Source organism: Aotus nancymaae, unplaced genomic scaffold, assembly GCF_030222135.1.
Source record: "Aotus nancymaae isolate 86718 unplaced genomic scaffold, 86718_ANA_hifiasm-v0.15.2.pri h1tg000006l, whole genome shotgun sequence".
NCBI lineage: Eukaryota > Metazoa > Chordata > Mammalia > Primates > Aotidae > Aotus > Aotus nancymaae.
Window position 1 is genome coordinate 87800794 of NW_026988417.1, and position 23708 is coordinate 87824501.

At 35.2% G+C, this 23708-nt stretch overlaps 1 protein-coding gene across 10 annotated transcripts in view; it reads left to right on the forward strand.

Annotated features, from left to right (window-relative positions):
- Positions 1 to 23708, forward strand: part of BMPR1B (bone morphogenetic protein receptor type 1B) — a 395211-nt gene that overhangs the window by 276692 nt on the left and 94811 nt on the right. Inside the window, exon 1 of one of the 10 annotated variants that reach the window (XM_012437721.3) lies at positions 15547 to 15588. The exons of 7 other annotated variants lie outside the window; for them this stretch is intronic. In XM_012437721.3, the coding sequence (XP_012293144.1) occupies positions 15576 to 15588 (13 nt within the window). In that variant the 5' untranslated portion in view covers positions 15547 to 15575. Of the gene's footprint in view, positions 1 to 15546; positions 15589 to 16976; positions 17065 to 23708 lie in introns of those variants that run through there. 2 more of the 10 variants (XM_012437720.2, XM_012437727.2) reach the window with 2 other exon arrangements.

The following is a 23708-nucleotide window of genomic DNA, read 5'->3' on the forward strand; positions in this document are numbered from 1 at the left end:
ACCAATGGAATCTTCTCTAATATATCCATCAAATCCATCAGATTTTTTAGCTCAAAGCAACAGACATCAACCATGATTAATTCACACAGGAAACAAAGTTATTAAGAGGTTGTTTGCTAGCTCATAGACTTTCTGGGAAGATATTAGAACCTGTTAGAAGAGACAGTCAAGAGCAGTATTAAAAATTTCACCTCAGAATTTATCCTGGCAACACTGTCACCAAGCTTAGCATATACACACTTTTTTTATTTTTAATTTTTAATTTTTGTGGGTACAGAATAGGTGTATATATTTATTGGATACATGAGATATTTTTATTTCAGTAGTTCTGAGGGAACAGGTAGTTTTTGCTTGTAGACAAAAGTTCTTTAGCGGTGATTTCTGAGATTTTGGTGCACCCATTACGTGAGCAGTGTACACTGTACTCAGTGTGTAGTCTTTTATTTCTCACCCCTTTCCACCCATTCCTCAGAGTCCCCAAAGTCCATTATGTCATTCTTATGCCTTTGCATCCTCATAGGTTAACTCCTGCTTATAAGTGGGAAATACAATGTTTGATTTTCCATTCCTGAATTATTTCGCTTAGAATAGTGGCCCCCAACACCATTCAGATTACTCTGAATGCCATTGATTTTGTTTCTTTTCATGGCTTAGTAGTATTCCATGTTATACATTCCATATATGTACACATAGTATTCCGTGTGTGTGTGTGTGTGTGTGTGTGTATCACTTTGGTTGATGGGCATTTTAGCTGGTTTTATATTTTTGCCACTGTGAATTGTGCTGCTATAAACAGGTGTGTGCAAGTGTCTTTTTCATATAATGACTTTCTTTTTTTCTTCTGGGTAGATACATAGGAATGACATTGCTGGATCAAATGGTAGTTCTACTTTTAGTTCTTTAAGGAATCTCCATACTGTTTTCTATAGTGGTTGTACTAGTTTACATTCGCACCAGTGGTATACAAGTTGTTCCCTTTCACCACATCCATGCCAACATCTGTTCTTTTTTTAAAATATTTTTTAATCATGGCCATTTTCCAGGAGTAAGGTGGTATCTCATTGTGGTTTTAATTTGCATTTCCCTGGTAATTAGTGATGTTGAGCATTTTTTTTCATATGTTTGTTAGCCATTTGTTTTATCTTCTTTTGAGAATTGTCTATTCATATCCTTTGCCCACTTTTTAATGAAATTATTTGTTTTTTTTCTTGATGAGTTTTTTGAGTTCCATGTAGATTCTGGATATTAGTCCTTTGTCAGATGCATAGTTTATGAATATTTTCTCCCACTCTGTGGGATGTCTGTTTACTCTGCTGATTATTTCTTTTGCTTTGCAGAAGCTTTTTAGTTTAATTAGGTCCCATCTATTTATGTTTGTTTTTGGTGCATTTGCTTGTGGATTCTTGGTCATGAACTCTTTGCTTAAACAAACCAATGTCAAGGAGAGTATTTCCAATGTTATATTCTAGAATATTTATGGTTTCAGGTCTTAGATTTGAGTTTTTGATCCACTTGAGTTGATTTTTATATATGATGAGAGTTGAGGATTCAGCTTCATTCTTCTACATGTGGTTTGCCAATTATCCCAGCACTATTTGTTTCATAGGGTGTCCTTTCCCCACTTTATGTTTTTATTTGCTTTGTTGAATATCAGTTGGCTATAAATATGTTTATTTCTGGGTTCTCTATTCTGTTCCATTGGTCTATATGCCTATTTTTATATCAGTACAACACTGTTTTGGTAACTGTAGCTTTATAGTATAGTTTCAAGTCAGATAATGTGATGCCTCCAGATTTCTTCCTTTTTCTTAGCCTTGCTTGGGTTTTAAAGACTCTTTTTTGGTTCCATATGAACTTTAGGATTGCTTTTTCTAGTTCTGTGAAGAATGATGATGGTATTTTGATGAGAATTATGTTGAATTTGTAGATTATTTTTGGCAGTATGGTCATTAACAATAATAATTTCACTCATCCATGAGCATGGGATGTATTTCCATTTGTCCATGTCATCTATGATTTTTTTCAGCAGTTTTTGTAGTTTTACTTGTAGAGATCTTTCACCTCCTGGTTTAGATATATTCCTAAGTATTTTATTTGATTTTTTGCAGCTATTATAAAAGGGACTGAGCTCTTGATTTGATTCTCAGTGTGGTCATTGTTGGTGTATAGCAGTGCTACTGATTTGTGTTCATTGATTTTGGGGATACATGAGATATTTTGATACAGGCATAAAATGTATAATAATCATATCAGGATAAATAGAATATCCATCATCTCAAGCATTTATCCTTAGTTTATTTTACTCTTTTCATTATTTTAAAATGTATAATTAAATTATTACTGACTATAGTCACCCTGTTGTGCTATTAAATTTCCCTCTCTTTTTAAATTAATTTAACTCTGATTTTTGGTACTCATTAACCCTCTTCACACTACCCGTCCCCACAACCCATCCCAGCCTCTGATAAACATCCTATACTCTCTATGTCCATGAGTTCAATTGTTTTAGTTTTTAGCTTTCACAAATATTTTCAGACATGCAAAGTTTGTCTTTCTGTGCCTGGCTTATTTCACTTAACATAATGATCTCCAGTTCCATCCATGTTGTTGCAAGTGACAGGATCTCATTCTTTTTCATGGCTGAATAGTATTCCACTGTTTGTATGTACCACATTTTCTTTATCCATTAATTTGTTGATGAACAATTAGGTTTTTTCCAAATCTTAGCTGTCATCAGTAGTGCTGTGATTAACATGGGAGGGCAGATATCTTTTTGATATACTGATTTCCTTTCTTTTGGTATACACCTAGTAGTGGCATTGTTAGATTATATGGTAGCTGTAGTTTTAGTTTTTTGAGGAACATCCAAACTGTTTTCTATAGCCGTTGTAGAAATTTATATATCCACCAACAGTGTAAGAGGGTTCACTTTTCTCCAAATCTTCACCAGCTTTTGTTGTTGCCTTAGACACCCCAGTTTTGCTGCTCGCATTATCAACACTAGCTCTGGATGCTGCCACTAAAACTGGTGCTGCTGTTGCCTTTGGAAAATCAGTGTAGCTGCTACGCCTCCTGTCACCACCAATTAGCATGAATGCCCTGAGGTTTTTTTCTTGTTAGTTTCCTGTAAAGTCTGGGACGGGTTCATATGATTTAAAGGATTTCAGTTCTGTACTCATGTCCTAGCTGTAGAAGCTGTGAAAGTGAGTATCTGACTTTTTCAGTTTCTGTGTCAGTGGAGTGCTACCTCCCAGTGTTAGAAAATGCCCCCATATAGGATGGGCCAGGGCTTAAACCTAAGTGGGTGAAAAGAATGCCAATATCTGTGGAGCTGGGAGAGGTATTTAAACAACTGTAGGAGAAATAGTAATATTTAGATTTGTATTGCCAGAGAGAAGTAGAAGGTGGTCATTCAGGAAAATATTTTCCCTGGTAGTTGAAGTGATGTAGACCGAAGCCCTGATACTACTAGGGAACATGTTTCAGAGAAGAGAGAGATTATTGGAAAGAATTATTATCACCTATAGTTGTGTGAATGGAAAGGGAAAAACACATGGATAGATAGGTCCTCATTATGAAAACCAAAGAACGAGCTTCTAGCAGATGCCTAGTACATTGTATTTGTTTAATACTCTTTTAAATGAGTGAGGCTCTCAAGAAGGGAAGTTATCTTAAGAAAGGAAGCCCAGAGTTATATGGGGATGAAAATGATAAAGACTGTGAAAAGTATATTTGTTGACCTTTGAAAGAAGAAATTCATTAGAATGGTAGGTATAGAAACCAGAGGGCAAGCCAGGATTTGCAAGAAAAAGTAATTGGTATGAGAATAATTGATGCCATGAGGGGTCAGATACTTTAAAAAAGAGACATAGAGCTTTACAAAGGAAATAGTTTCAAAAAAGGCTTATTGAATATATATTACATAGTCACTGTTTCAGGGCTGGGGGTACATAAGTGAACAAGGTGGAAAAAGATCAGTGCCCTGGGGGTTTGTACTCAAGTGGGGCTGAGGGAAGACAGTTAGCAATAAACATAGGAAGTAAATTGTGTAGTAGTTAGAAGTTGTCAAGTGCTGTGGAGAAAAAAAAAATAAAGCAGTGTAAGGAGGATTGAGAGTTTGGGAATGGGGTGGTTGTAGTAGTAAATAAAGCACTAGGGTAGGTTTCATTGAGAAGGTAAGAATTGAGCCAAGATTTGAAGAAGACAATTGAGGGACCTTTTAGATATTGAAAAGAAGAGCATTTTAGGCAGAGGAATCAGGAGATAAAAAGCTCTGAGCTGGATCATGCCAGGTATGTTTGACGAACAGGATGAAGAAGGAGGAGAAAAAGAGCCCAATGAGGTAGTAATTGGAAGCCAAGTCTTTTAGAGGATTGCCAGCTACTGAAAGGATTTTGTAAGGACATCATAAGCATCTGGTCTAGGATTGGCCACACTCTTATAATTTCTGTAGCACAGCATGAGATTAGTCTAAAGCTTTTTACACAATTCGAAAGACATCAAGCTTTATTTCTGTAGGCTATTTCTATTTGTAACCACTCCCAGAAAGTGATCATCTAAAAACCAAGAGAAAGAGACAATGTTATATAACCAATGCAGAGTGAGGCCAAATCCTCTATTGAAAAGGCAGAGGAAAAATTATGACGAATAATTTATGGTTCTGTTGCCTAACTTCATAAAGTAAACATTTTTTGTTCAATTGTCAATTTCTGATTATACCCATACCATTTTAATAAAAAATTAAAAATAGGTTTAAAGAAAATGTTTCTAAAATAGTGGTTACTCCTTTTGGATATCCTTGCTTCTCTTTTTTTTCTTCACACATCCTTTGGTAGAGGTGCTAATGAGATGTAGTGAGGACTCTGAAGCGCTTCCACTATAAACTTTTGGGAGACCTCAGAGAGGAAATTATGGTGACAACTTAAATCACATTGGTGGTCTTAATGTGTCTTAAATCATCTGGATAAATACAGGCCTTACTCATTTTGGTTAAGGTTGAATTTGAATGTTTCATTTGGCATAAACCTTAGGATAACTCACTGCTTGACTAAATTTTTCACTTTTCAGCTTGGGTGTTTGGTGGTACAGACATAACCACATAGAGTGCTGACTAACCATAATAAGATGTGTAGAACAAGGTGATCAGATGAGGGAATGCCTCTGTAACTAAGGCTCTTATATGGACAAGAATAGTAATACAATTTTATATTTTCCCATTGTTATTAGTAGAGAATTGTCTTTCTGTCAGATATGTCACTGGTTTTATCTGAAATCATGATCACTAAAGATCATCTTCTTTACCTCCATAACTTAAATATCTTACTTCTGTTATTTCATGAACGTTAAATATCTTATGCTTTTGCTGTAATGCTCCAGACAGGGCGAGAATGTAGTATATCCATCTTAAAGTTGAGTTTCACTAAAACTAAAGTCTTGTGTCTCTGTGCTGTGAAATTGTCTGATTAAATGAGGTTTGTACATGGGGTTCATTTTACTTTTTTTTTTTTTTTTAAACACAATCTACTTGTTTAAGCATCCACACGAATACCCAGTGTTCTGAAAGTTTTCCATGTATAGAATCTGTTAGAAAGGCTTTAATCAGATTCTTAAGAGCTGCTATTTCTCATAAAAAACAAAGACAATTGACAGCTGTGCCGTGCTTCTAGGAACAGGTAAAGGAAGATATGGAAGTATGTGTGTGAGAGAGATGAAAAGGTTAACACAAGCTTGTCTAGCCCATGGCCTGTGGGCCACATGCAGCCCAGGATGGCTTTGAATGAGGCTCAGCACAAATTTGTAAACTTTCTTAAAACATTATGAAATATATTTGCAATTTTTTTTTTTTTTTTTTTTTTTTTTAGCTCGTCAGTGTTAGTGTAGTACATAGTGTAGTGTATTTTATGTGTCGCCCAAGACAGTTCTTCTTCCAGTGTGGCCCAGGAAAACCAAAAGATTGGACACCCCTGGTAGCATGTCATGACTCTGAACCAAAAATCATGGCATCATTGTTTATTTTATTTAAAAATACTTTTATATGCACATCGATTTAAAATGCCACCTTAAATAAAAATTAACTTCCTGAAACCTTTGTATTTCTTTTAGCGTTAATTTTTGAAGGTTCCTAGTAACTAGGTCTACTAATAAATGTGTAAATTGTAGTGCAGATATTTCATAGCACTGTTGAGGTTTCTATGGAAAAACTAGTATGTGATATATAAGAACAAAATTTTTCTCTACTACTAATAACTTCTCTTCTATTTTAAGACACTTTTTCTCATGTAATTCTTATATTTAGATATTTTCCAAATAGTTAAAAACAGATTTTCTAGTAGCTATTTTCATATGGTGTGTGAGAAACAGCTCAAGCAAACATTCTTTAAGGGTTTAGATAAGAGCGATACTTTAAATCCTTTTGTGTTAAGTATAGTTTGTGTTGATATTATCACAGCTATTTAAAGTTTCATTTTCAATTTACTTATTTTATATCAGTTCAAGGTGGATTTACATAAATTATATGACAATTGACTTTAGGATGAAATAAGAGTTATAGTAATCCTTTCTAAGAAATTAGTTTTGATAGGAAACTTTGTTCAGCTTTTTATAAATGGCAAATGGGTAATAGAGATTTTGATTTTCTGCTTAGGGATGCTTTAGCATTAATTTGTTGAAGAAGAAAACGTTCTTAGAATCCCTTTAAAATAGAACTTCTGGCAAGTCAAGTTATTAGCTCAGTGGTTCGTAGTTTTTATACTGTGTAACTTTAAGTTGTGGAGTCCAGGAGCCAAAGTGAATAATTACAATGTCAGTGTGTATCTGTTGTTATTTAAAAATCAAATACAAACCCCTTTTAAGTAGTTCCTTATAAGTGGGACAAATGAAATATTCTAGAAAGTTCTCTTGGTGTGAAGAAAACAGCTTTTTTTGTTGAAAAAAAAACTCAGACTCTTCAAGTGAGGGAAGGACTACATTATATGGCTCTGGTAACCTCATTCAGCCACTCATGGCCTTCTAAGCCTGCAGTGCTGCCTCACTATTCCTCCTAAAGTACAGGCTAATACAAGGAAGAAGAAAACCCTTTCCTCAATTCCAAGGCACCTCACTCAGTTACTTGGAAGGGTCTTTGAGAAAGTTATAAAGAATATATATAAAATATTGCTTTATGCTAATGACAGTATATGTATTTGATGTGCAGATTGATCTCAAACTTCCAGGCTCAAGTGATTCTCTTACCTCAGCCTCCCAAAATGTTGGGATTACAGACGTGAGCCACCACACATGGTCTACAATTGTTTTTTATAATAAACAATGTAGGTGCTTTAGAGGAGAGTTCCACCTTGCCATGGGTTGGAAACCCCTGACCGCTGAAGGCACTGCTGTTGCATGACACAGCATTTAGTGTCACTACCTCTGAATCTACAGATTTGGAATTTAGAATATCTGACCCTCCTATTGCTCCAGCACCCAGAATTCCTGGTAGTCATGTTTGCTGAGTGAATCTCTCTAGCCTCCCAGATTCTCGGAGTCCTCCATCTACTGACTTTTTTTTTTTTTTGCCCCAGATATTTCTTGTAGAACAAAAATACATGAGTCCCTACCTAGTGAGGTATTGGTGTCTGATCCAATGAATTCTTAACCAGTTCTCAGGGCTTATATCTTAGGCATACACAGTATTCTCATCTGAAATTGGGAGTGATATTTCCTCCTGCACAGGGTGGCAGTGAGGATTAAAGTAAATAATCAGTGTGAGCATCCCCAATGCAAAATCTGAAATACTTCAAAATCCAAAACTTTTTGAGCACCCACCTAATACTAAAAGTGGAAAATTCTACACCTGACACATTTTTATTGTATTAATGGTATGTCATAATTTTTATTGTTAAGTACTTATGTGTGAATAAGTGGAAGAAAATGATTGCTTATTGATAATATGCAAATCGAGAGTCATGATGATGCCAAACAAATGCAGATTGTCTGTAAGAGTGACTGACAGTGACATCTTTGCTTTCTTATGGCTTAAAGTACACAAACTTGGTTTCATGCAAATAATTATATAAAATATTGTATAAAATTACCTTCAGAGTATGTCTATAAGGTGCATGTGGAACATAAATGAATTTCATGTTTACCCTTGGGTCCCATCCCCAAGATATCTTACTATGTTTATGTAAAAATTCCCAAATCCAAAAATCTTTAAAACCAAAACAGTTCTGCCCCCAAGCATTTTAAATAATGCTTGGGATGGTTAAACCTGTATGTTAGATACACAAATAGTGTCTCACAAACAGTAAAAGATTGCCAAATAGTATGTGTCATGATTATTAGCATTGTTGTCATCATGATCTTGTCATCTTTCTATGTTGTAGCTGGAAATAATCACACTAGTCTTGCCTGGGTTCCTTGTATCCCAGTTCCTGCTAAGACATCTTCCTCTCATTCAGGTTCAGTTTCTGGCCTGAGATAGTCATATTTTCCAGGTGATGGTTGACTGTATAGTGATTAACATAAAGAATAATCTCGGTTTATCTATCACCTAGTTCCCTGTTACTAGGGTGCAAGTCCAACCTCATGGTCTTTTAGTAGCATACCACTAAACCTAAATAATAAACTAAAGACCCATGCAAGAACAATGCATATATAGAGACAATCTGGAGGGGTTGTTGTTGTTTTAATTAGCAAATTTACTGAGTTAATTTTCTTTGGTAGTTTGATCCATGTAAGTTACCTTGAATTCTCTTTCTGTTCTTTTAACGTTCATTGCTTTGCTGTCTCATGAATTGTTTTGTAACCTTTTGTGTCTATTCTTGTTATTTTTGTGCACAGGCTGTACATATAATTATTATATTCATAACATATTAGCTTTTAAAAAGATTTCTGTGATCTTTAGGTAAACAGTATTGTAGTAGATTTAAGGTAGCATTCTATCATCAAATTGCATGAAGCACCTTTGTCTGATGGATTTGATTGTGTTGATGATGAAACGATGCACTCCAAGTACAGAGTGTTGCAATATTTTAAGAGAACACAGTTTGGGGCTTATTTTTTCTTTTTCAAAAGCTACCTCAAATTCCTGGAATGAGCTATGGGGAGGGGCAACGATAAAAGACAAACATTGAAAGCCTGTATCGAAGATATCAGCATATCTACGCTATAATATTGGGGCTCTTGCCTGTTAGTAATGGTAGTATTTGTATTACGTGAAAAATGGTTTGTGCTGTTGACTTGTCTTCAATTTATATTAGGTATGCCCAGTTTTGTAAAAAATGTATGTCCTCTATTTTATAAATGCCTTAAAAATATGTTTTGAGTATGATTGTTATAAAAGAAAATATATATTTTTGGTTTTTGAAATATGTGCTTAATAAAATGTCTTCAGGAAAGAAAATAGCAATCTGCTAAAGCCATTGAGACCTGATTTATAATAAAAGTTTTGAAATTTTAAAGCTGGAATGAAATCTGGTTGTCTGCTTATATTTGTATGTGAATTGTTTTTGTTGCCAGTGGTAACTATAGAGAATTTTTTCAAACAGCACCCTTTTAATAACAATGGTCTCCCCAAATATATTGTGGCATAGCTTTAAACTTTATTAAGTCTGTCTTGGACTCCCCCTTCCTCTCCCTGAGTAAATGGAAGAAAAGTTTGGCAGGCTCCATGCTGTGCACTTGATTGATGTCCAGAACATCTGAAGGACTTTTGTGTCCTGCCTGCTCTCCATGAGTGCATAATGTGTGAATACTTAAAGAAGGTCAGCCCTTATCACATGTAATCTAGGCCTGAAAGCAGATCAACAGTGACAGTCATATCCCGTAAGTAAGAACACAAATCATCCTCTACATGCTTTAGACAAGTTGTGGGATATTTTTTCTCTCTTTTTATCCCTTCCCACTTATGGAGGACCTTGGCAGAGCAATGAAAGCAGAGAGAAGACGTGCTCAGAATAATGTGTCACTCGTTCAAGGGAGAAAGGATTGTTTATTTGTAATAATGTGATGGTCTTTCACTCGCAGCTGAAGGGAGCTTTGGGTTGTTAATGACTAGTGATGTGGAATGCTGCAAATTAGAACTGGGTAGGGAGGCAGGAGGCAGCCTGAAAGGGGGCTGAAGTTGTGGTCTTTATAAACTCCAAAGTCAGGAAAAAAGTTTTTGTACTGTGGACTCTATTGTTAATTTTCTTTTCTCATAGTAGAGTAGCTTTTTATGATAGTGTGTAAGTGTTTAATTAAAAGCCAGAATAATAAAATGAATTATTAGTGCAATTCTGACTGCACTTTTATTTTTGGTACAACATACATGAAAGTTTGAAAAATACTTCAGTGTAAAGCTCTATGGAATGGTAGGACCTAAAAGACTGTGGCTTCCAATAGGAAGAAGGAAATAACTGTTGTTATTAACGTGCCTGTGTGTTTGAACAGAATTTTAATTAAAAAGTAAATTTTATTCCAAACAATATTAGTAGGGATGTTCACATAATAAAGAAAATAACACTCACCTTATTGCTCTCATTAAAAATAATAAAGATACTATGTTTTCTTAGATACAAAGGAAACTATTTTTCATCTTATCTCCAAAACTTTATTAGTTTCCTTTGAAATGCAACCAGCTGCAAGAAGTAGTAGCTGTCAGTTTGCACAATGGAAAATAACCTGTACATACCTCCAGAAATGAAGGCATTGCTTCCCATGTGTGTAGGATAAAATCAAAACTTCTAATTATGGGCTACAAGGTTCTTCGTGACCTCTCCAATCTACTTTTCCAGCCTAATTCCCCTGTTCTCTAGACATATAGAGTTTCTTGTGGTCTCTGCCAGCACGATTCTTTTTCTGACTCATAAATACACTGTACTGCATGTTTTTTTTTTTTTTTTGCTTAGTATTCATTTGCCTTCCCTTCACGCAGTGAATTCCTACGTATCTTTGAAGATCCAGTTTAAATGCCTTCCCCACGCAAGTCCAACCCTCACCATCAGGCGGAATTAATCTTTGTTTATTCACTGATTTTTTCCATGTTTCCTCAGCATAGCAGGTAGTTTCTGTATTGCATTGTCATTATTGGATTGTATGTTTGTCTTCACCCACTAAAGGATAAGCTTTGTCCTGAAGGCAGATGCTGTCTCTTTTTAATGTTCTCACATCGATTCAGTAGATAAAGCACCCCCCCCAACCAAATATAGCAAATAGTGAATGTTTTTGAGATAAAAACTGTATATATACATAAAATCAGATTTTGGAGAGTTTCTATGTGAAAATGAATCACGAATTGAAATTGAGAGCAAGGTAATCTCAATTTAAAATTCTTCAGTATACTTTTACTTCAAATGCATGAATATTTAATGAATTCAGTAAAAATGAATTAATTAAAATAAAATAGTTTTTCAGGCATAATTTGACTTTTTTTTGAGGTGAAGTCTTGCTATATTGCCCAGGTTGGTCTTGAACCCCTGGGCTCAAGCAGTCCTCTTGACTCACCCTCCATAATAGCTGGGACTGTAGCCAAGTACAAACCACTGTGTCCAGCTTTAATTGGATTTTTAAAATCTTGACTTAAGAGATATTTTGTATCCTTGTTTTAATGATCACACTGTTTGTGACAGGAAAAACTTGGCAAATGTTACATTGTAACCTGTTATGTTAAAGAACATTGTTTTTATTAGCAAAGCTTTTCATGTGGGAGGCAGGAGAGTGATTAGAGTTGTCAGGAAATTACTGACATTTTCTGGTATCTTCCTATATTCTGGGTATTGTATTCAGTAGTCTATATTCATTTATTTAGTCCACATAACAATTTAACAGTTAGGTAATGAGCAAACATCACCTAACTGTATAGCTAACAGTCAAGAGTGGGGTTGATTAAGTTTAAATAATCTGCCCCAGATTATACACATACACAAATAGGCCCTTTCTACTGTACAGCAAAGACACCATAAATGATGTGTGAATGTCATTTGTAAGAATTCTGCAAATGACATCCAGTGATGGCATGTCCTACCCATATTGGTAGTACTCTACTTAGTGCTCCTTTTTCCTTCCCTTGCCCTTCTGTGAGGTGGACATTTTCAAACGTAGAACTTTCTTTTAATCTTCTATCAGAGCTTTCTTCAAAGACTCATTTGGTATCTAAATTAACTTGCAAAGTTAAATTGGCTATCTCAGTAGAAGAAAAAAAATGCCTCAGGCATAAACCATTGTTATTCTCTTTTCTGGTATTTACTCTTGCAGGTAGAGATATAATTGAAATAGAATCTATTGGAGCAGTTAAATTAATCTGTGTGAAAGCTGCACAAGCAGGTATAAAACCATTTGGCAAATTGGTTCCTTTGCTGCAGTCAACTCTGTAATTATGAGATTGGGAGTGAAGGTTTAACTGCTATGAAACCATTTTTTAAAAATAAACTTTTAATAATTGATTTAGAACATTTCCAAAGATAATATAGAGTCCCCATATGCCCTTCACCCAGTTTCCCCTGCTGTTAACATTTGACCTTACTTTGGTGCTGTGTGTCTGTCACAGCTAGGAAAGGAGCAATTGTATATTACCAGCAACTAAGCTCCAAACTTTATTCAGATTTAACTTGTTTCCTCTTTCCCTTCCTGTAATGCCATTTTTCTGTTCAAGGATCCCATCTAGAAAACAATTTTGCACTTAGTCATCATGTCATCTTAGACTCTCTATCGATTTGTAACACTTTTTTTTACACCTTCCTTGATAGTTTTAAGAAGTGATGATCAGGTATTTTATTGAATATTTCTGAAATGGGGTTGGTCTGATGTGTTTCTCATAGACTGGGGTGGTTGGTGTTGAGGAGGTAAACCATAGAGCTGTACCTGTTGTCAGCATGCTTATCTTGAATCATGTTAACCTCGATCACCTGACCAAGGGAGTGTTTGCCAGTTATGCCAGTGTAAAGATATATTCCTTTTTATACTGTACCCCTTGGAAGCAAGTCACTAAGTATAGCTTACAGTCAAGAGTGGGATTGATTAAGCTCTGCTTCATGGAGTGAGACTATCTAAATATGTAAAATATTTTGAATTCTTCTGAAAGGGAGATTTTCCCATTCTACCATTGATTTACTTGGTTATCCAGTCATTTTTATTTTAAAAATAATTTTAATTTTTATTTTATATTCAGAGGGTATGTGTGCAGGTTTGTTACATGGGCATATTGTATGTTGCTGAGGTTGGAGTACAGTTGATCCAGTCACCCAGGTAGTGAGCATAGTGCCTAGCAGTTTTTCAACCCTTGGCAGCCTGCCTATCTCCCTCCCCATTCCAGTAGGCCCCAGTTTCTATTGTTGCCATCTTGATGTCCATATGTACCTAATGTTAAGTTCCCACTTTTAAGCGAGAAGTTGCAGTAATAGGGATACATCTGTTCTTCTGTTAATTGGTTTAGGATAATGCCCTCCAGCTGCATCAATGTTGCTATGGTTTCATTCTTTTTTATGACACTGTAGTATTCTATGGTGCATGTGTACCATATTTTCTTTATCTAGTCTACTGCTGATGGGTACCTCAGTTGATTTCATGTTCTTGCTACTGTGAATAGTGTTGTGATGAACATATAAGTACCTGTGTCTTTTTCATAGAATGATTTATTTTCTTTTGGATACTCGTTACTGGGTAGAAGGATAGTACTGTCTCAATTTGTTTGACAAATCTCCAAACTGCTTTCCACAGTGACTGAACTAATTTATATTCCCACATGTATAAGCATTTTTGTTTCTCCACAGCCTTGCCAGCATCTGTGGTTTTTTGACTTTTTAATAATAGCCTTTCTAACTGATGTAAGATGGTATTTCACTATGGTTTTGATTTGCATTTCTCTGATGACTAGTGATGTTGAATGTTCTTTTCATGTGTTTCTTGGCCATTTGTGTGTCTTCTTTTGAGAAGTGTCTGTTCATGTTGTTTGCCCACTTTTTAATGTGGTTGTTTTTTGCCTGTTGAATTGTGAAACCGGTTCTTGACCTGGTATAGATAGAGACTTAATTAGATTGGATATTGGAAATTGAAATATAAACTGTGGATAAAAATATGTATATTAGGTTGAGTGGGTTAAATCATATGCAAATCTGGGTTGTTTTACTAAATTAGACTTTTGATTTACATAATAAGAGTTTTATGATATTATTTGAACTAAGTAGTCTGGGGACCAATATGCCATTTATAGAACATAACCTTCATTGTTGGCACCTAGCATATGTTAATAATTAAATTTTAAATGAAGGAAATTAATAGGCATATATCTTGAATTTTTGAAATATTGCTAAATGAAAGATACAGATATTAGCAAAACGTTTGACTAAGTGGAATCCTCTCCTCACACTTTTAATCTTGTCTTCACTTCTCACCTAGTTGGAAGACGAGGTTCAGAGATTCAGCCTACACGCTGAAGTTCTAAAACATTTTTTGGAGATGGAATCTTGCTCTATCACCCACGCTGAATTTCAGTGGTATGATCATAGCTCACTGCAGCTAGAACTCCTGGCCTAAAAACATCCTCCTATCTTAGCTTCCACAATAATTGAGAATACAGGTGTGAACCACCATACCCAGCTAATTAAAAAATATATTTTTGAAAGACAGGGTCTTGTTATGTTGCTCAGGCTGGACTTGGAACTCCTGGCCTTAAGTAATCTTCCTGCCTCAGTCTCTCAAGTAGCTGGGATTACAGGTACGAGCCAATGTGACCAGCATAAAAGGTTTTTTTTTTTTTTTTAAGTTCAGCAAGCCAGTCAGTTACTTAAAAGCCTCAGGTTATTTGTGTAATATATATTCCAAACTCAGTAACCTATATTCAAAGTCCTACACAATTTAATTCCACTCTGTCTAGCTTTCTTTCCAACCACTTACTAATAGGACCTGTCTGTTCCAGTAAGATTGTCTGATGCTATTGCACAAATTGAAAATTCATTTCTTCCTGTAAGCCTTGCTCATATAATTTCTTCCTCTCAACTTCTCTATTGCTGTGTAAGTTCAGTTCATCTTTCAGCATCCAGTTCTCCCTGCAGTCCTGGCCCAGTCTGTTCCATCCTCTACTTGGAATTTCCGTGTTTATTCTGTTGGGGGCACTTCATCTTAAAATGTCTTATATTTTTACTTAATTCTTTCTTATATACTAATTTTGTGGTATTATGACCTTCTTGAGGAACTGGATCAGCTAGCACATAGTTCAAAATCAGAAATAGTTGCTGATATAAATTGTTTTGAACTGAATTAGGATTCTGGGAGAGAGCAGAGATTCTGTCCTTAGCTTTCAGCCATTTATAGAAGCCCATATTGGGGACATGTGAGCAGTGGGAGCTGTCCCACATTTCAGCTATTCACTTCTTGCCCCAAAGCTCAAGGCTGGATTCCAAATTGGCAGAGAAACCATGTTGTGAATGTGGCTCTGAGCCCGACATAGAAGGTTTGAAAAGCAGATTCTATTGCTTGATTTTTGTCTGCTTTTCCCACATATCCCTTTGTTCCTGATCATCCTTACTCATTTTACTACACGCCAATCTCTTTTCCATATCTAAAAGGGATATGGATAAATATTACTCAAAGACAGTTCTTTTTAATCACCACCAACTTCCATGTTTCTGACAAGTAAGTTGCATGGCTTCTGTGAAGTGCAGAATGTGCAGTTTATTAAGCTCAGAGTATTTGAAGGTTTCCTATATGGTTAAAGTACTGTATTTTGCTTAAATTTCATGAAAGTACTTAGGAAAGTATAAACTGAGGGTGTTGATCGATTGTAGTATGTGTAAAGTCATCCAAACAAAACATTGTTGGGCTTCCCTAAGCTAAAGAGTAGTTTTGAATCGTACCTAGTAGAATAGTCCTGGGAGGTGCAGGATTGGGTCAGGAGTGGGGGCAAACGAGGGATGTCTTTTAAAGTGAGAAGAAAGCAGAGATTCTTTCTCCAAGAAAATATTTTTTAAAATATCAAGTAAACATATAATAAGGATATCTTAGATATAACCATTGGAATAAATTCATTACTCATAAATCCTTTATCAGATAAACTGATGGGATTTAATAATGACCTCTGCTTGTTTTCGTCTCTGGTAACATTGTAGTTTCTACGTATACTGACAATTCATTTATATTTATTGCTGTTATTTTATTATTGACAGTTCTCAGAGTAAAAGAAAAATGAATTTTTCAAAAAATGTCTGTAGTATTTAAAAAGATCATTCAGTATCATGACAAATGAAAACTTCAGAAAAATGTTCATAGTTTAAGTTGAGAAACAATTACAGTTAAAATCTAAAAAGTGGGAAAATGTGCAGTGGTTTTATTTACATAACAAAGTTGATTAGGTTCACAGCACTTAAAACTATAGTCATAACTGAAATGTGTTAACTTGCAGTATTCTTTAGAGATGTCTTTTACATGTGACCCTTTTCATATCTGCGCACTTGATTCAAGGGTATTCGCTTCATTATTTATCTGTTGACGTAGTTGAGAAAACTGCTGTAACACAATAATTTGATGTGTTGCACTATTGCTGGCATTTCATTAAATAAAAATATTTTTTTTCTTTTTACATTCCTCAGTTAAAATTCCTAGCAGAGAAAAAAAAAAAGGTTGTTAAAAGAGAGAAACTATTTTATGACAGCAGCGTTTTAAATGAGGTTTGTTATGGATTCCCTTCGTAGCTGCCCAAGAGATTTGGGGGACATGGGTGTTGCCAGTGCAGAGTGAAGCCCCGGCGTGTGCTAGCCCTTGTGTGGGCAGCTGGGTCAGGCTCCTTTCTTAAGAAAACAATCCGGCTCAGGGTCCTCACCGCCCTTTGTTATCCTCCCCACGAGGTGATCAGTTGAAGTCTCTGTGGTGACAGAACCAGTTTGTAACAGGCTTGTCTTTCACGGTCCTGTCTCAGGGTTGCTGGCAGGCTGGCGAGAGGACCTGACAAGAGTGGCAGCAGAGGAGTCTCAGTGAAAGACGGAAAGGCAAGAAACAGGAGGCTTAAACAGGCAGGGCACACTGACTGCTCTGCTGCTGCAATGGGTTGGGTGAAAGAACTAAACTGGCAGCTTCACATTTTCTTGCTCATTCTTCTCTCTATGCACACAAGGGGTAAGGAGATCAGTGCCCTACACTACAGTGCTGACCCGGCTGAGTTAGCATCTGATTTCGTGGCTTTTATCACAGAAGGAAGAGTTCAGGCCAGAAGTTCAATGTCTAAAAAACTCCATTCCCTATCCTCCAACTGCTCTGTGATTTTACTACTTTCTCTGTTACACCAAGGCTTTCTAGGTAGTCTGTTAGAATAATTTTAAAGAGACCTAACATTTCTGTTTTCTCTAACAATTGAGAATTAAATGCAGTTCAACTTGGAACTTGAGCAAATTCATTCTCAATATACTATGACAGTATATATGTGAAGAATTTAAGAAAATAGCAATTCTAACAAACTTTTTTTCTGATTATTTTAACTTGAATATTGTTAGATTTTTATAAGTTAGCTAGTTTTCTTTGAAGTTCATTATCATTTTTATATGAATGCATTGATTAAATCTTTAGTTTTGCAATGGCAATAATTATAGTTTCTGACTATGTCAAATGTTTATTCACCTTTAAGAACAGGGGCTTGCTTTGTAATAATTTTGTTCAGAAGAATTGTTATTTCATCAAGTTGACTAAAACATAGCAAATTTTAAAACTTATTTAAAATTTTTGAATTAAAAAGTAATTTTAAGAGTAGCTGAACTGTTTTCAAATGAGAAGAAAGCTAATGAACTGAATGCGAAATAACTGGCCTTGTTAGTGATTATAAAGAGGAAGTTATACGGTTGGAAATAAGGAAATAATGGTTTTATAAAATGAAGCCAGATGATAAGGGAATATGTATGAGATTGAAATGTATTTAGGCTAAACTTTATGTACTTGTGGATGCATATTACAGAACTAACTTAGCTATACTATTTATCAGAAGTTTGTGTACTTTTGATTGGTATTTGCAGGATTCAGATTTTCGTAATCTTAAAGTATTTTGTGACACTGTTATGTTCTGTGGCTTGGCTGTGCGGAAAATGTTTTTAATTTTGGTATACATACATATATTTTTACTTATATTGGTATATGTAAGTTTAATTTTTGTGTACTGATATGAAGGAATGATAGGTATTTCATTGACCTAGTTTACTAGCTTATTCTCTAAAAATTGTTATAATCTGGTACCTTCTAGGGAGAATAGAAAGACTTCAGGGAAATTGTGTTATAAGAATGTTCCAGGAAGCTCAAAGCATGATAAGAGGTGAAATTCTCATTCCTCTGTTCTAGTTACCGCTGCTTCATTGCTGAGGGGTAGTTGCTTACTCTCTTTAGGCATTGTCTTTGAAATACGTGAATATTTAAATTTAGTATTGAGTTATGCCAATAAAAAGCAAAGAGGCCATATGCTACAGACAGAATCTTTGAATTATAAAATGCAAAGCTTAGAGTGTACTTTAACATAATGTAGTATAAAATAATATCTTAATGTCTTACTTCTTCTAGTGAGGTAGTTGACATCCAGAGACATTCCTTGTCTTCCTCGAGGTCATACAGGTGTAGGGAGCCTTTTTAAAAAGCTCCCTTTGCAGGGCACGTGTGTGTGTGTGTGTGTGTGTGTGTGTGTGTGTGTGTGTGATGTGTGTCTACTTAATTTATTTTATATCATATTACTGGCTAAGAGTACAAATTCTGGACCCAGAATGCCTGGTTTTCAATCTTAGCTCTGCCACTCACTAGTTGTGTGAACTCGAATAAATTATCTTATTGTTGTCTAATTTTCTCAACTGTAAAATAGGGATAATAATTATATTTACTGTAGGTTTAACTACTAAATGAGTAAATATACATAAACACTTAGAATAGTGTCTGGCTCATAATATTGCCTGAAAGTTTGCTGTTATTAGTATCATTATTAATAATTTAGGCAAAAATAGGAAGCAACCAAGCTAGGAATGTACACTGAGGTAAGATTGTGACCATCCAACCAATCATCTTAGTGTGATGAACATGTTAATTCCCAGTTGATTTTCCCAGCTTTGTCACCAATTGACTTTTTTTGTAGTGGAACTCTCTTTAACTTTCTATAAAATACACTCGTTGTTATTTTTTTTTTTTTTTTTGCCCTGATAAATACAGAATGTGCTATTAATAGGGAAGGACTATGAAATTAACCAAAATTAAGCCACTTGAACTATTAAAGTGAAATATTCATTGACAATTTCTGACACGCTTTACAATCATTCTGCATCTACTTCAGTGGAATGATGATCACAGAAAAGGAAAATATGAAGCACTGATAAATGATGTGGTCTTGACTTTTGAGTGACAAAGCCAAGATTAATATTCTGAGATCTGAAATCCATAAAGTAAATGTGTTTCAAAATGACAACTTGAGACATTTGGAGAATGTGAGCATCAGGTGCATAAAAATATTTTGTTAATTAAATACGTGGAAACCTAAAAGATTTATATGAAGTGAATATGTATGATTTTTCAGTTCCGCTTCAGGTGATATTCCAGTTCCACTTCTTTCCACTTAAGCTTGTGACAAAGCTCTGCAAAGTCATGATAAGTGGAAAGAAGAACTCTTCCTACTTGGAATAGAAGCAAGGGTGACCTATGTGTGTGGTGATTCATCAAACTAAGTCTTATCATTGTCTACCTATTACCTTAAATGTTTTACTCAAAAGAGACAGGCTTCCAAAAAGAGGAGGCATGAGTACCATCTTGGTAGAGATCTTGAACTGCAAGTCTTTTAAATACTGGAATATAGTGATTGCTTCAGAAACATATTTTTAAAGCTAGGAAATGGGGAATTGCCTTCCTAAAAGTGAAAATATGACCTGAAATGGTCAAAATCTGCAGTGTTTATTTCTACTTGAAATGGATTATTTTTAGATTGAGCTACTTGTACTACCCTGCACCTTTATTCTCCAAACATAGTAGAGACTCACAGGCAGTCATAATGAATACAGTACAATGTGTAAACAGTACTAAAACATTGAATATAGTACAATCTATAAACAGTATTAAAGCATCATTTTGTTCACTCTCATTCTTCTTAAGTTCTGTTAAGGGAATTTAGTAAAGTTATAAAGATGATTGACACATCTAGAAACTAAAGGACGCTGGGTTTGTTGTTCTAACACAATGGTGGCAACAATGTCCCCTTCCTGACGTGAATAGGCCTCACGTTCCATCATTTAAAATGGTGAAATTTTCATTTAGTTCCCTGTCAAGTGTACATGTGAAAATTTCTACAATTTTTCCCTCATAAAATAATGCAGTTTATTAAAGCAATCAGATTAAATAAAAGTTGGTAGCCACATTTATTTTAGGAGGGATTCTACACCAGTAAAGATGCTTACAGGAAAACGAGGTGAGATAGGAAGTAGAAATCACTCTTTTGTGAATACAGGAAAATCCTCAAGCCCAGTGATCAAAACCAGATCCAAGCCTCCACGGTCCCTACAGTTTTATATAATCTGGATTTTACATACCACCTCTCCATTGCCAGGCCATATTCTGTAGGTTTCCTATTGTCATATTTATCTATGGCCTAGTTGACACTAATTTCAAAATCAAAAAATATCTGTTATAATTTTTTTTTTAGTAAAATCAGGGCAATTAGGGAATCCAGTAAGAGGAGGATAACAAACATGGCTGTGAATATGTAGTTTCACAGTTAGAATAATATTGCTATGGGACATTGGTTTTTGGTAATATTTTTAAGTGAAAAATGATCCTTATTACAATATGGCAAAGTATAGTGAAAATCTGAACTGTTAGACCAACACAGCTGTTAAATGCATAAATGTGGTTCTGTGTTTAAAATATTTCCTACTACAGCTATTATGTGGCATTTCTTACAATTAAACCCAGGCTGTTAATCGGCAGTAACTACAAGTCGTGGTGAGCATCACAGATGTAAGGAATTTGATCTCTGGTCATTTACCTGGGAGGAAGATGGCTAAACTATAGTTTTCATCTTTAGTGCTACACATGAGATTGGATAGTACGTTCACATAATTGCTGAGTACAGATTGAAATTATTTGGTTTCACCTTTTTTATAAGTTATTTTCAAAATGCTAGTAACCATATGCAAGTCTTATATGAAGGCTTTTGAAAAAAATTGAAACATGAAATAACTCAGTTTAGTTTCTGTTTTTCCTTGTAAGCCAATTGAATCTGAAATAACACTGTAGAAATATTTTATTGATTTAGAACTGCCAGGAATAAATCTATATCTTCTTCCCCCAACTTTTCAAATGCATATCTATTTTTAGAATTCATATAGGAATTTGAACAAATCCTCCAATAAGAAGAAAGTTTTGACAACTAATTATAGAACAATTATCTTAATCAGCTAAATTTTCTGTCGAGCTTTCTTATGCTGCATTTTAGATCCAGATGCACTCTGATCTTGATTATTATAATTTTTATCTGTAAAATAGTGACTTTTTCTATCTTAATAGATATTTGTTGGTTTGGGAATATGAATAGTAAAATCATAAGGATGATCTTTTTACTTTGCACTCAGAATAACTTTATTCTTACTGTAGGCCTCTCCATGTTTCTTTTAACTTGGAAAATGACTTTCTGAATTAACTGATTCCTCTGCTTGATACCATCTCTGTTACATTATTTTGATAATTAGTTAACTATATAAAATCATAGTATTGATATTTCAGGTATAAAGAACAAAGTCTTAAGTAGAGAAAGAAGTTTAATGCAGACATAAAGAGAAGCTAAAGGAAACACAGTCCTCATGGTACCCAGAAAGCCACGAGGACCTGAATGTCTCCATGTCTGTGTCTGTCTCTCCCTGAGGGCCTTGTGCACATTCCACTCTTGCTGTGTATGTCTGCTCCCTTCTTTTTTTTCTGTTTAACATTATTTAATGGATGCTCCTTGCATTTAGGATAAAATCCAGATCATTCTATGTCCTGCAAAGTTTGGTATCAGCTGACTCCTGACTAATCTTGTACTTATCTCAGTACATACTGAGCATCAGCCATATAGGCCTTTTACTGAAAACAAAAGAAAGCAAAGAATGATCCAACTTTTTTCTCACTCAGGTATTTCACATATCCTGCTTTCACAGTCTGGAAAGTTCTTTACCTTTCTACTCCCAACTTTTTTGTTTATCCATACATTTGCGTAAGTGCCATTTAGTTAAGTTTTCCTTCACGGTCTAAATTAAATGAAATCCCCTTGATATAATCCCTCATTGTGTTTTATTTTTCCTTTATGGTACACTTCATAATTTATCATTATATATGTCTCCTGCTGGAAGCTAAACTTCTCAGAAGAACAAACTCTGTCCATTTTATGTATTGCTGTGTCCTGAGTGCATAGCACAGGCTTGGCATATAGAGGAATCTATGTCCCTAGACATACTTATAGTTTCTTGCTTGACTCTAAATGGTGGCTGCAGTCCCTAATGTTCCAAGACCATTCTGCTTAGCTCTACAGAGTTAATTGATAGCTGTTTCACTTTTAATTTTAATTTCTTTGGAGAGAGAATTTGATTGGCTGTGGACCCTTAGAATAATTAAAGGTAACCCACTAGCCATGTTAAAGGTTTTTGATTGCCAGTGTAATCCAAACCCTCTTCTAGAAAATCTGTACCTGCTCAGAGTGTCTATTATTGTCTAATTTTTCTAGAAGATGGTTTGAATTATGTTGGCAATGAAAAACCTTTAACATGGCTACTGTTGTCACTTTTTTTTTTTTTTTTTTTTTTTTTGAGACGGAGTTTCGCTCTTGATACCCAGGCTGGAGCGCAATGGCGCGATCTCGGCTCACCGCAATCTCCGCCTCCTGGGTTCAGGCAATTCTCCTGCCTCAGCCTCCTGAGTAGCTGGGATTACAGGCACGCGCCACCGTGCCCAGCTAATTTTTTGTATTAGTAGAGACGGGGTTTCACCATGTTGACCAGGATGGTCTCGATCTCTTGCCCTCGTGATCCACCCGCCTCGGCCTCCCAAAGTGCTGGGATTACAGGCTTGAGCCACCGCGCCCGGCCTGTTGTCACTTTTAATAGTGATATAAATACTTCCAGGACTCTTTTGTTTGTACTGAATTGATATTGGCTAGCAAGTGAGTTATTTATCAGATAAATATTTTGAAAATTATTTTTTAAAAAAATTAATATTTCTCATTTGAACTTCATTATTCAGCAAATGTTATTACCAAAAATAATGATAATGTATTTCTATAGGTCCTACAGAAGTATCTTAATAGTAAATGAAGGTATATCTGATATCTTTTACTCTTCAAAAAAGATGCTATAGAAATTCAGGATATCAACGTGGTGGCAGAAATAATGTATAAACAAGTAGTGTAGTGACTTGACAGACTTCGGTTTGAGGAGGTTGTTATATACAAGTTTCACTCCTTTATTGAAATGTTAGATGCAGACTAAATGTCTCAAAAATAATATCTCATACATTTTGCATTTATGATTTCTGAACAGGGTATGAGTTTGAGGCTAGTGTTATATATCATTCAATCAGATTCTGGGCACTTAATGTCTGAAACCATGTGTCTGATTTCTTCTAGTGTCCAGAGGAAAATTAATGTGCATTTTGAATTCACTTGTGAAAAACCTCATTAGTACATAGTGAAAGTTTTCTTTGGCTGTGGTTTTTTACTGCCATATAGTATTCTGTGTTACATAATGTCCCCATAGTCATATTGGTGTCTTCACAATTTTAATGGG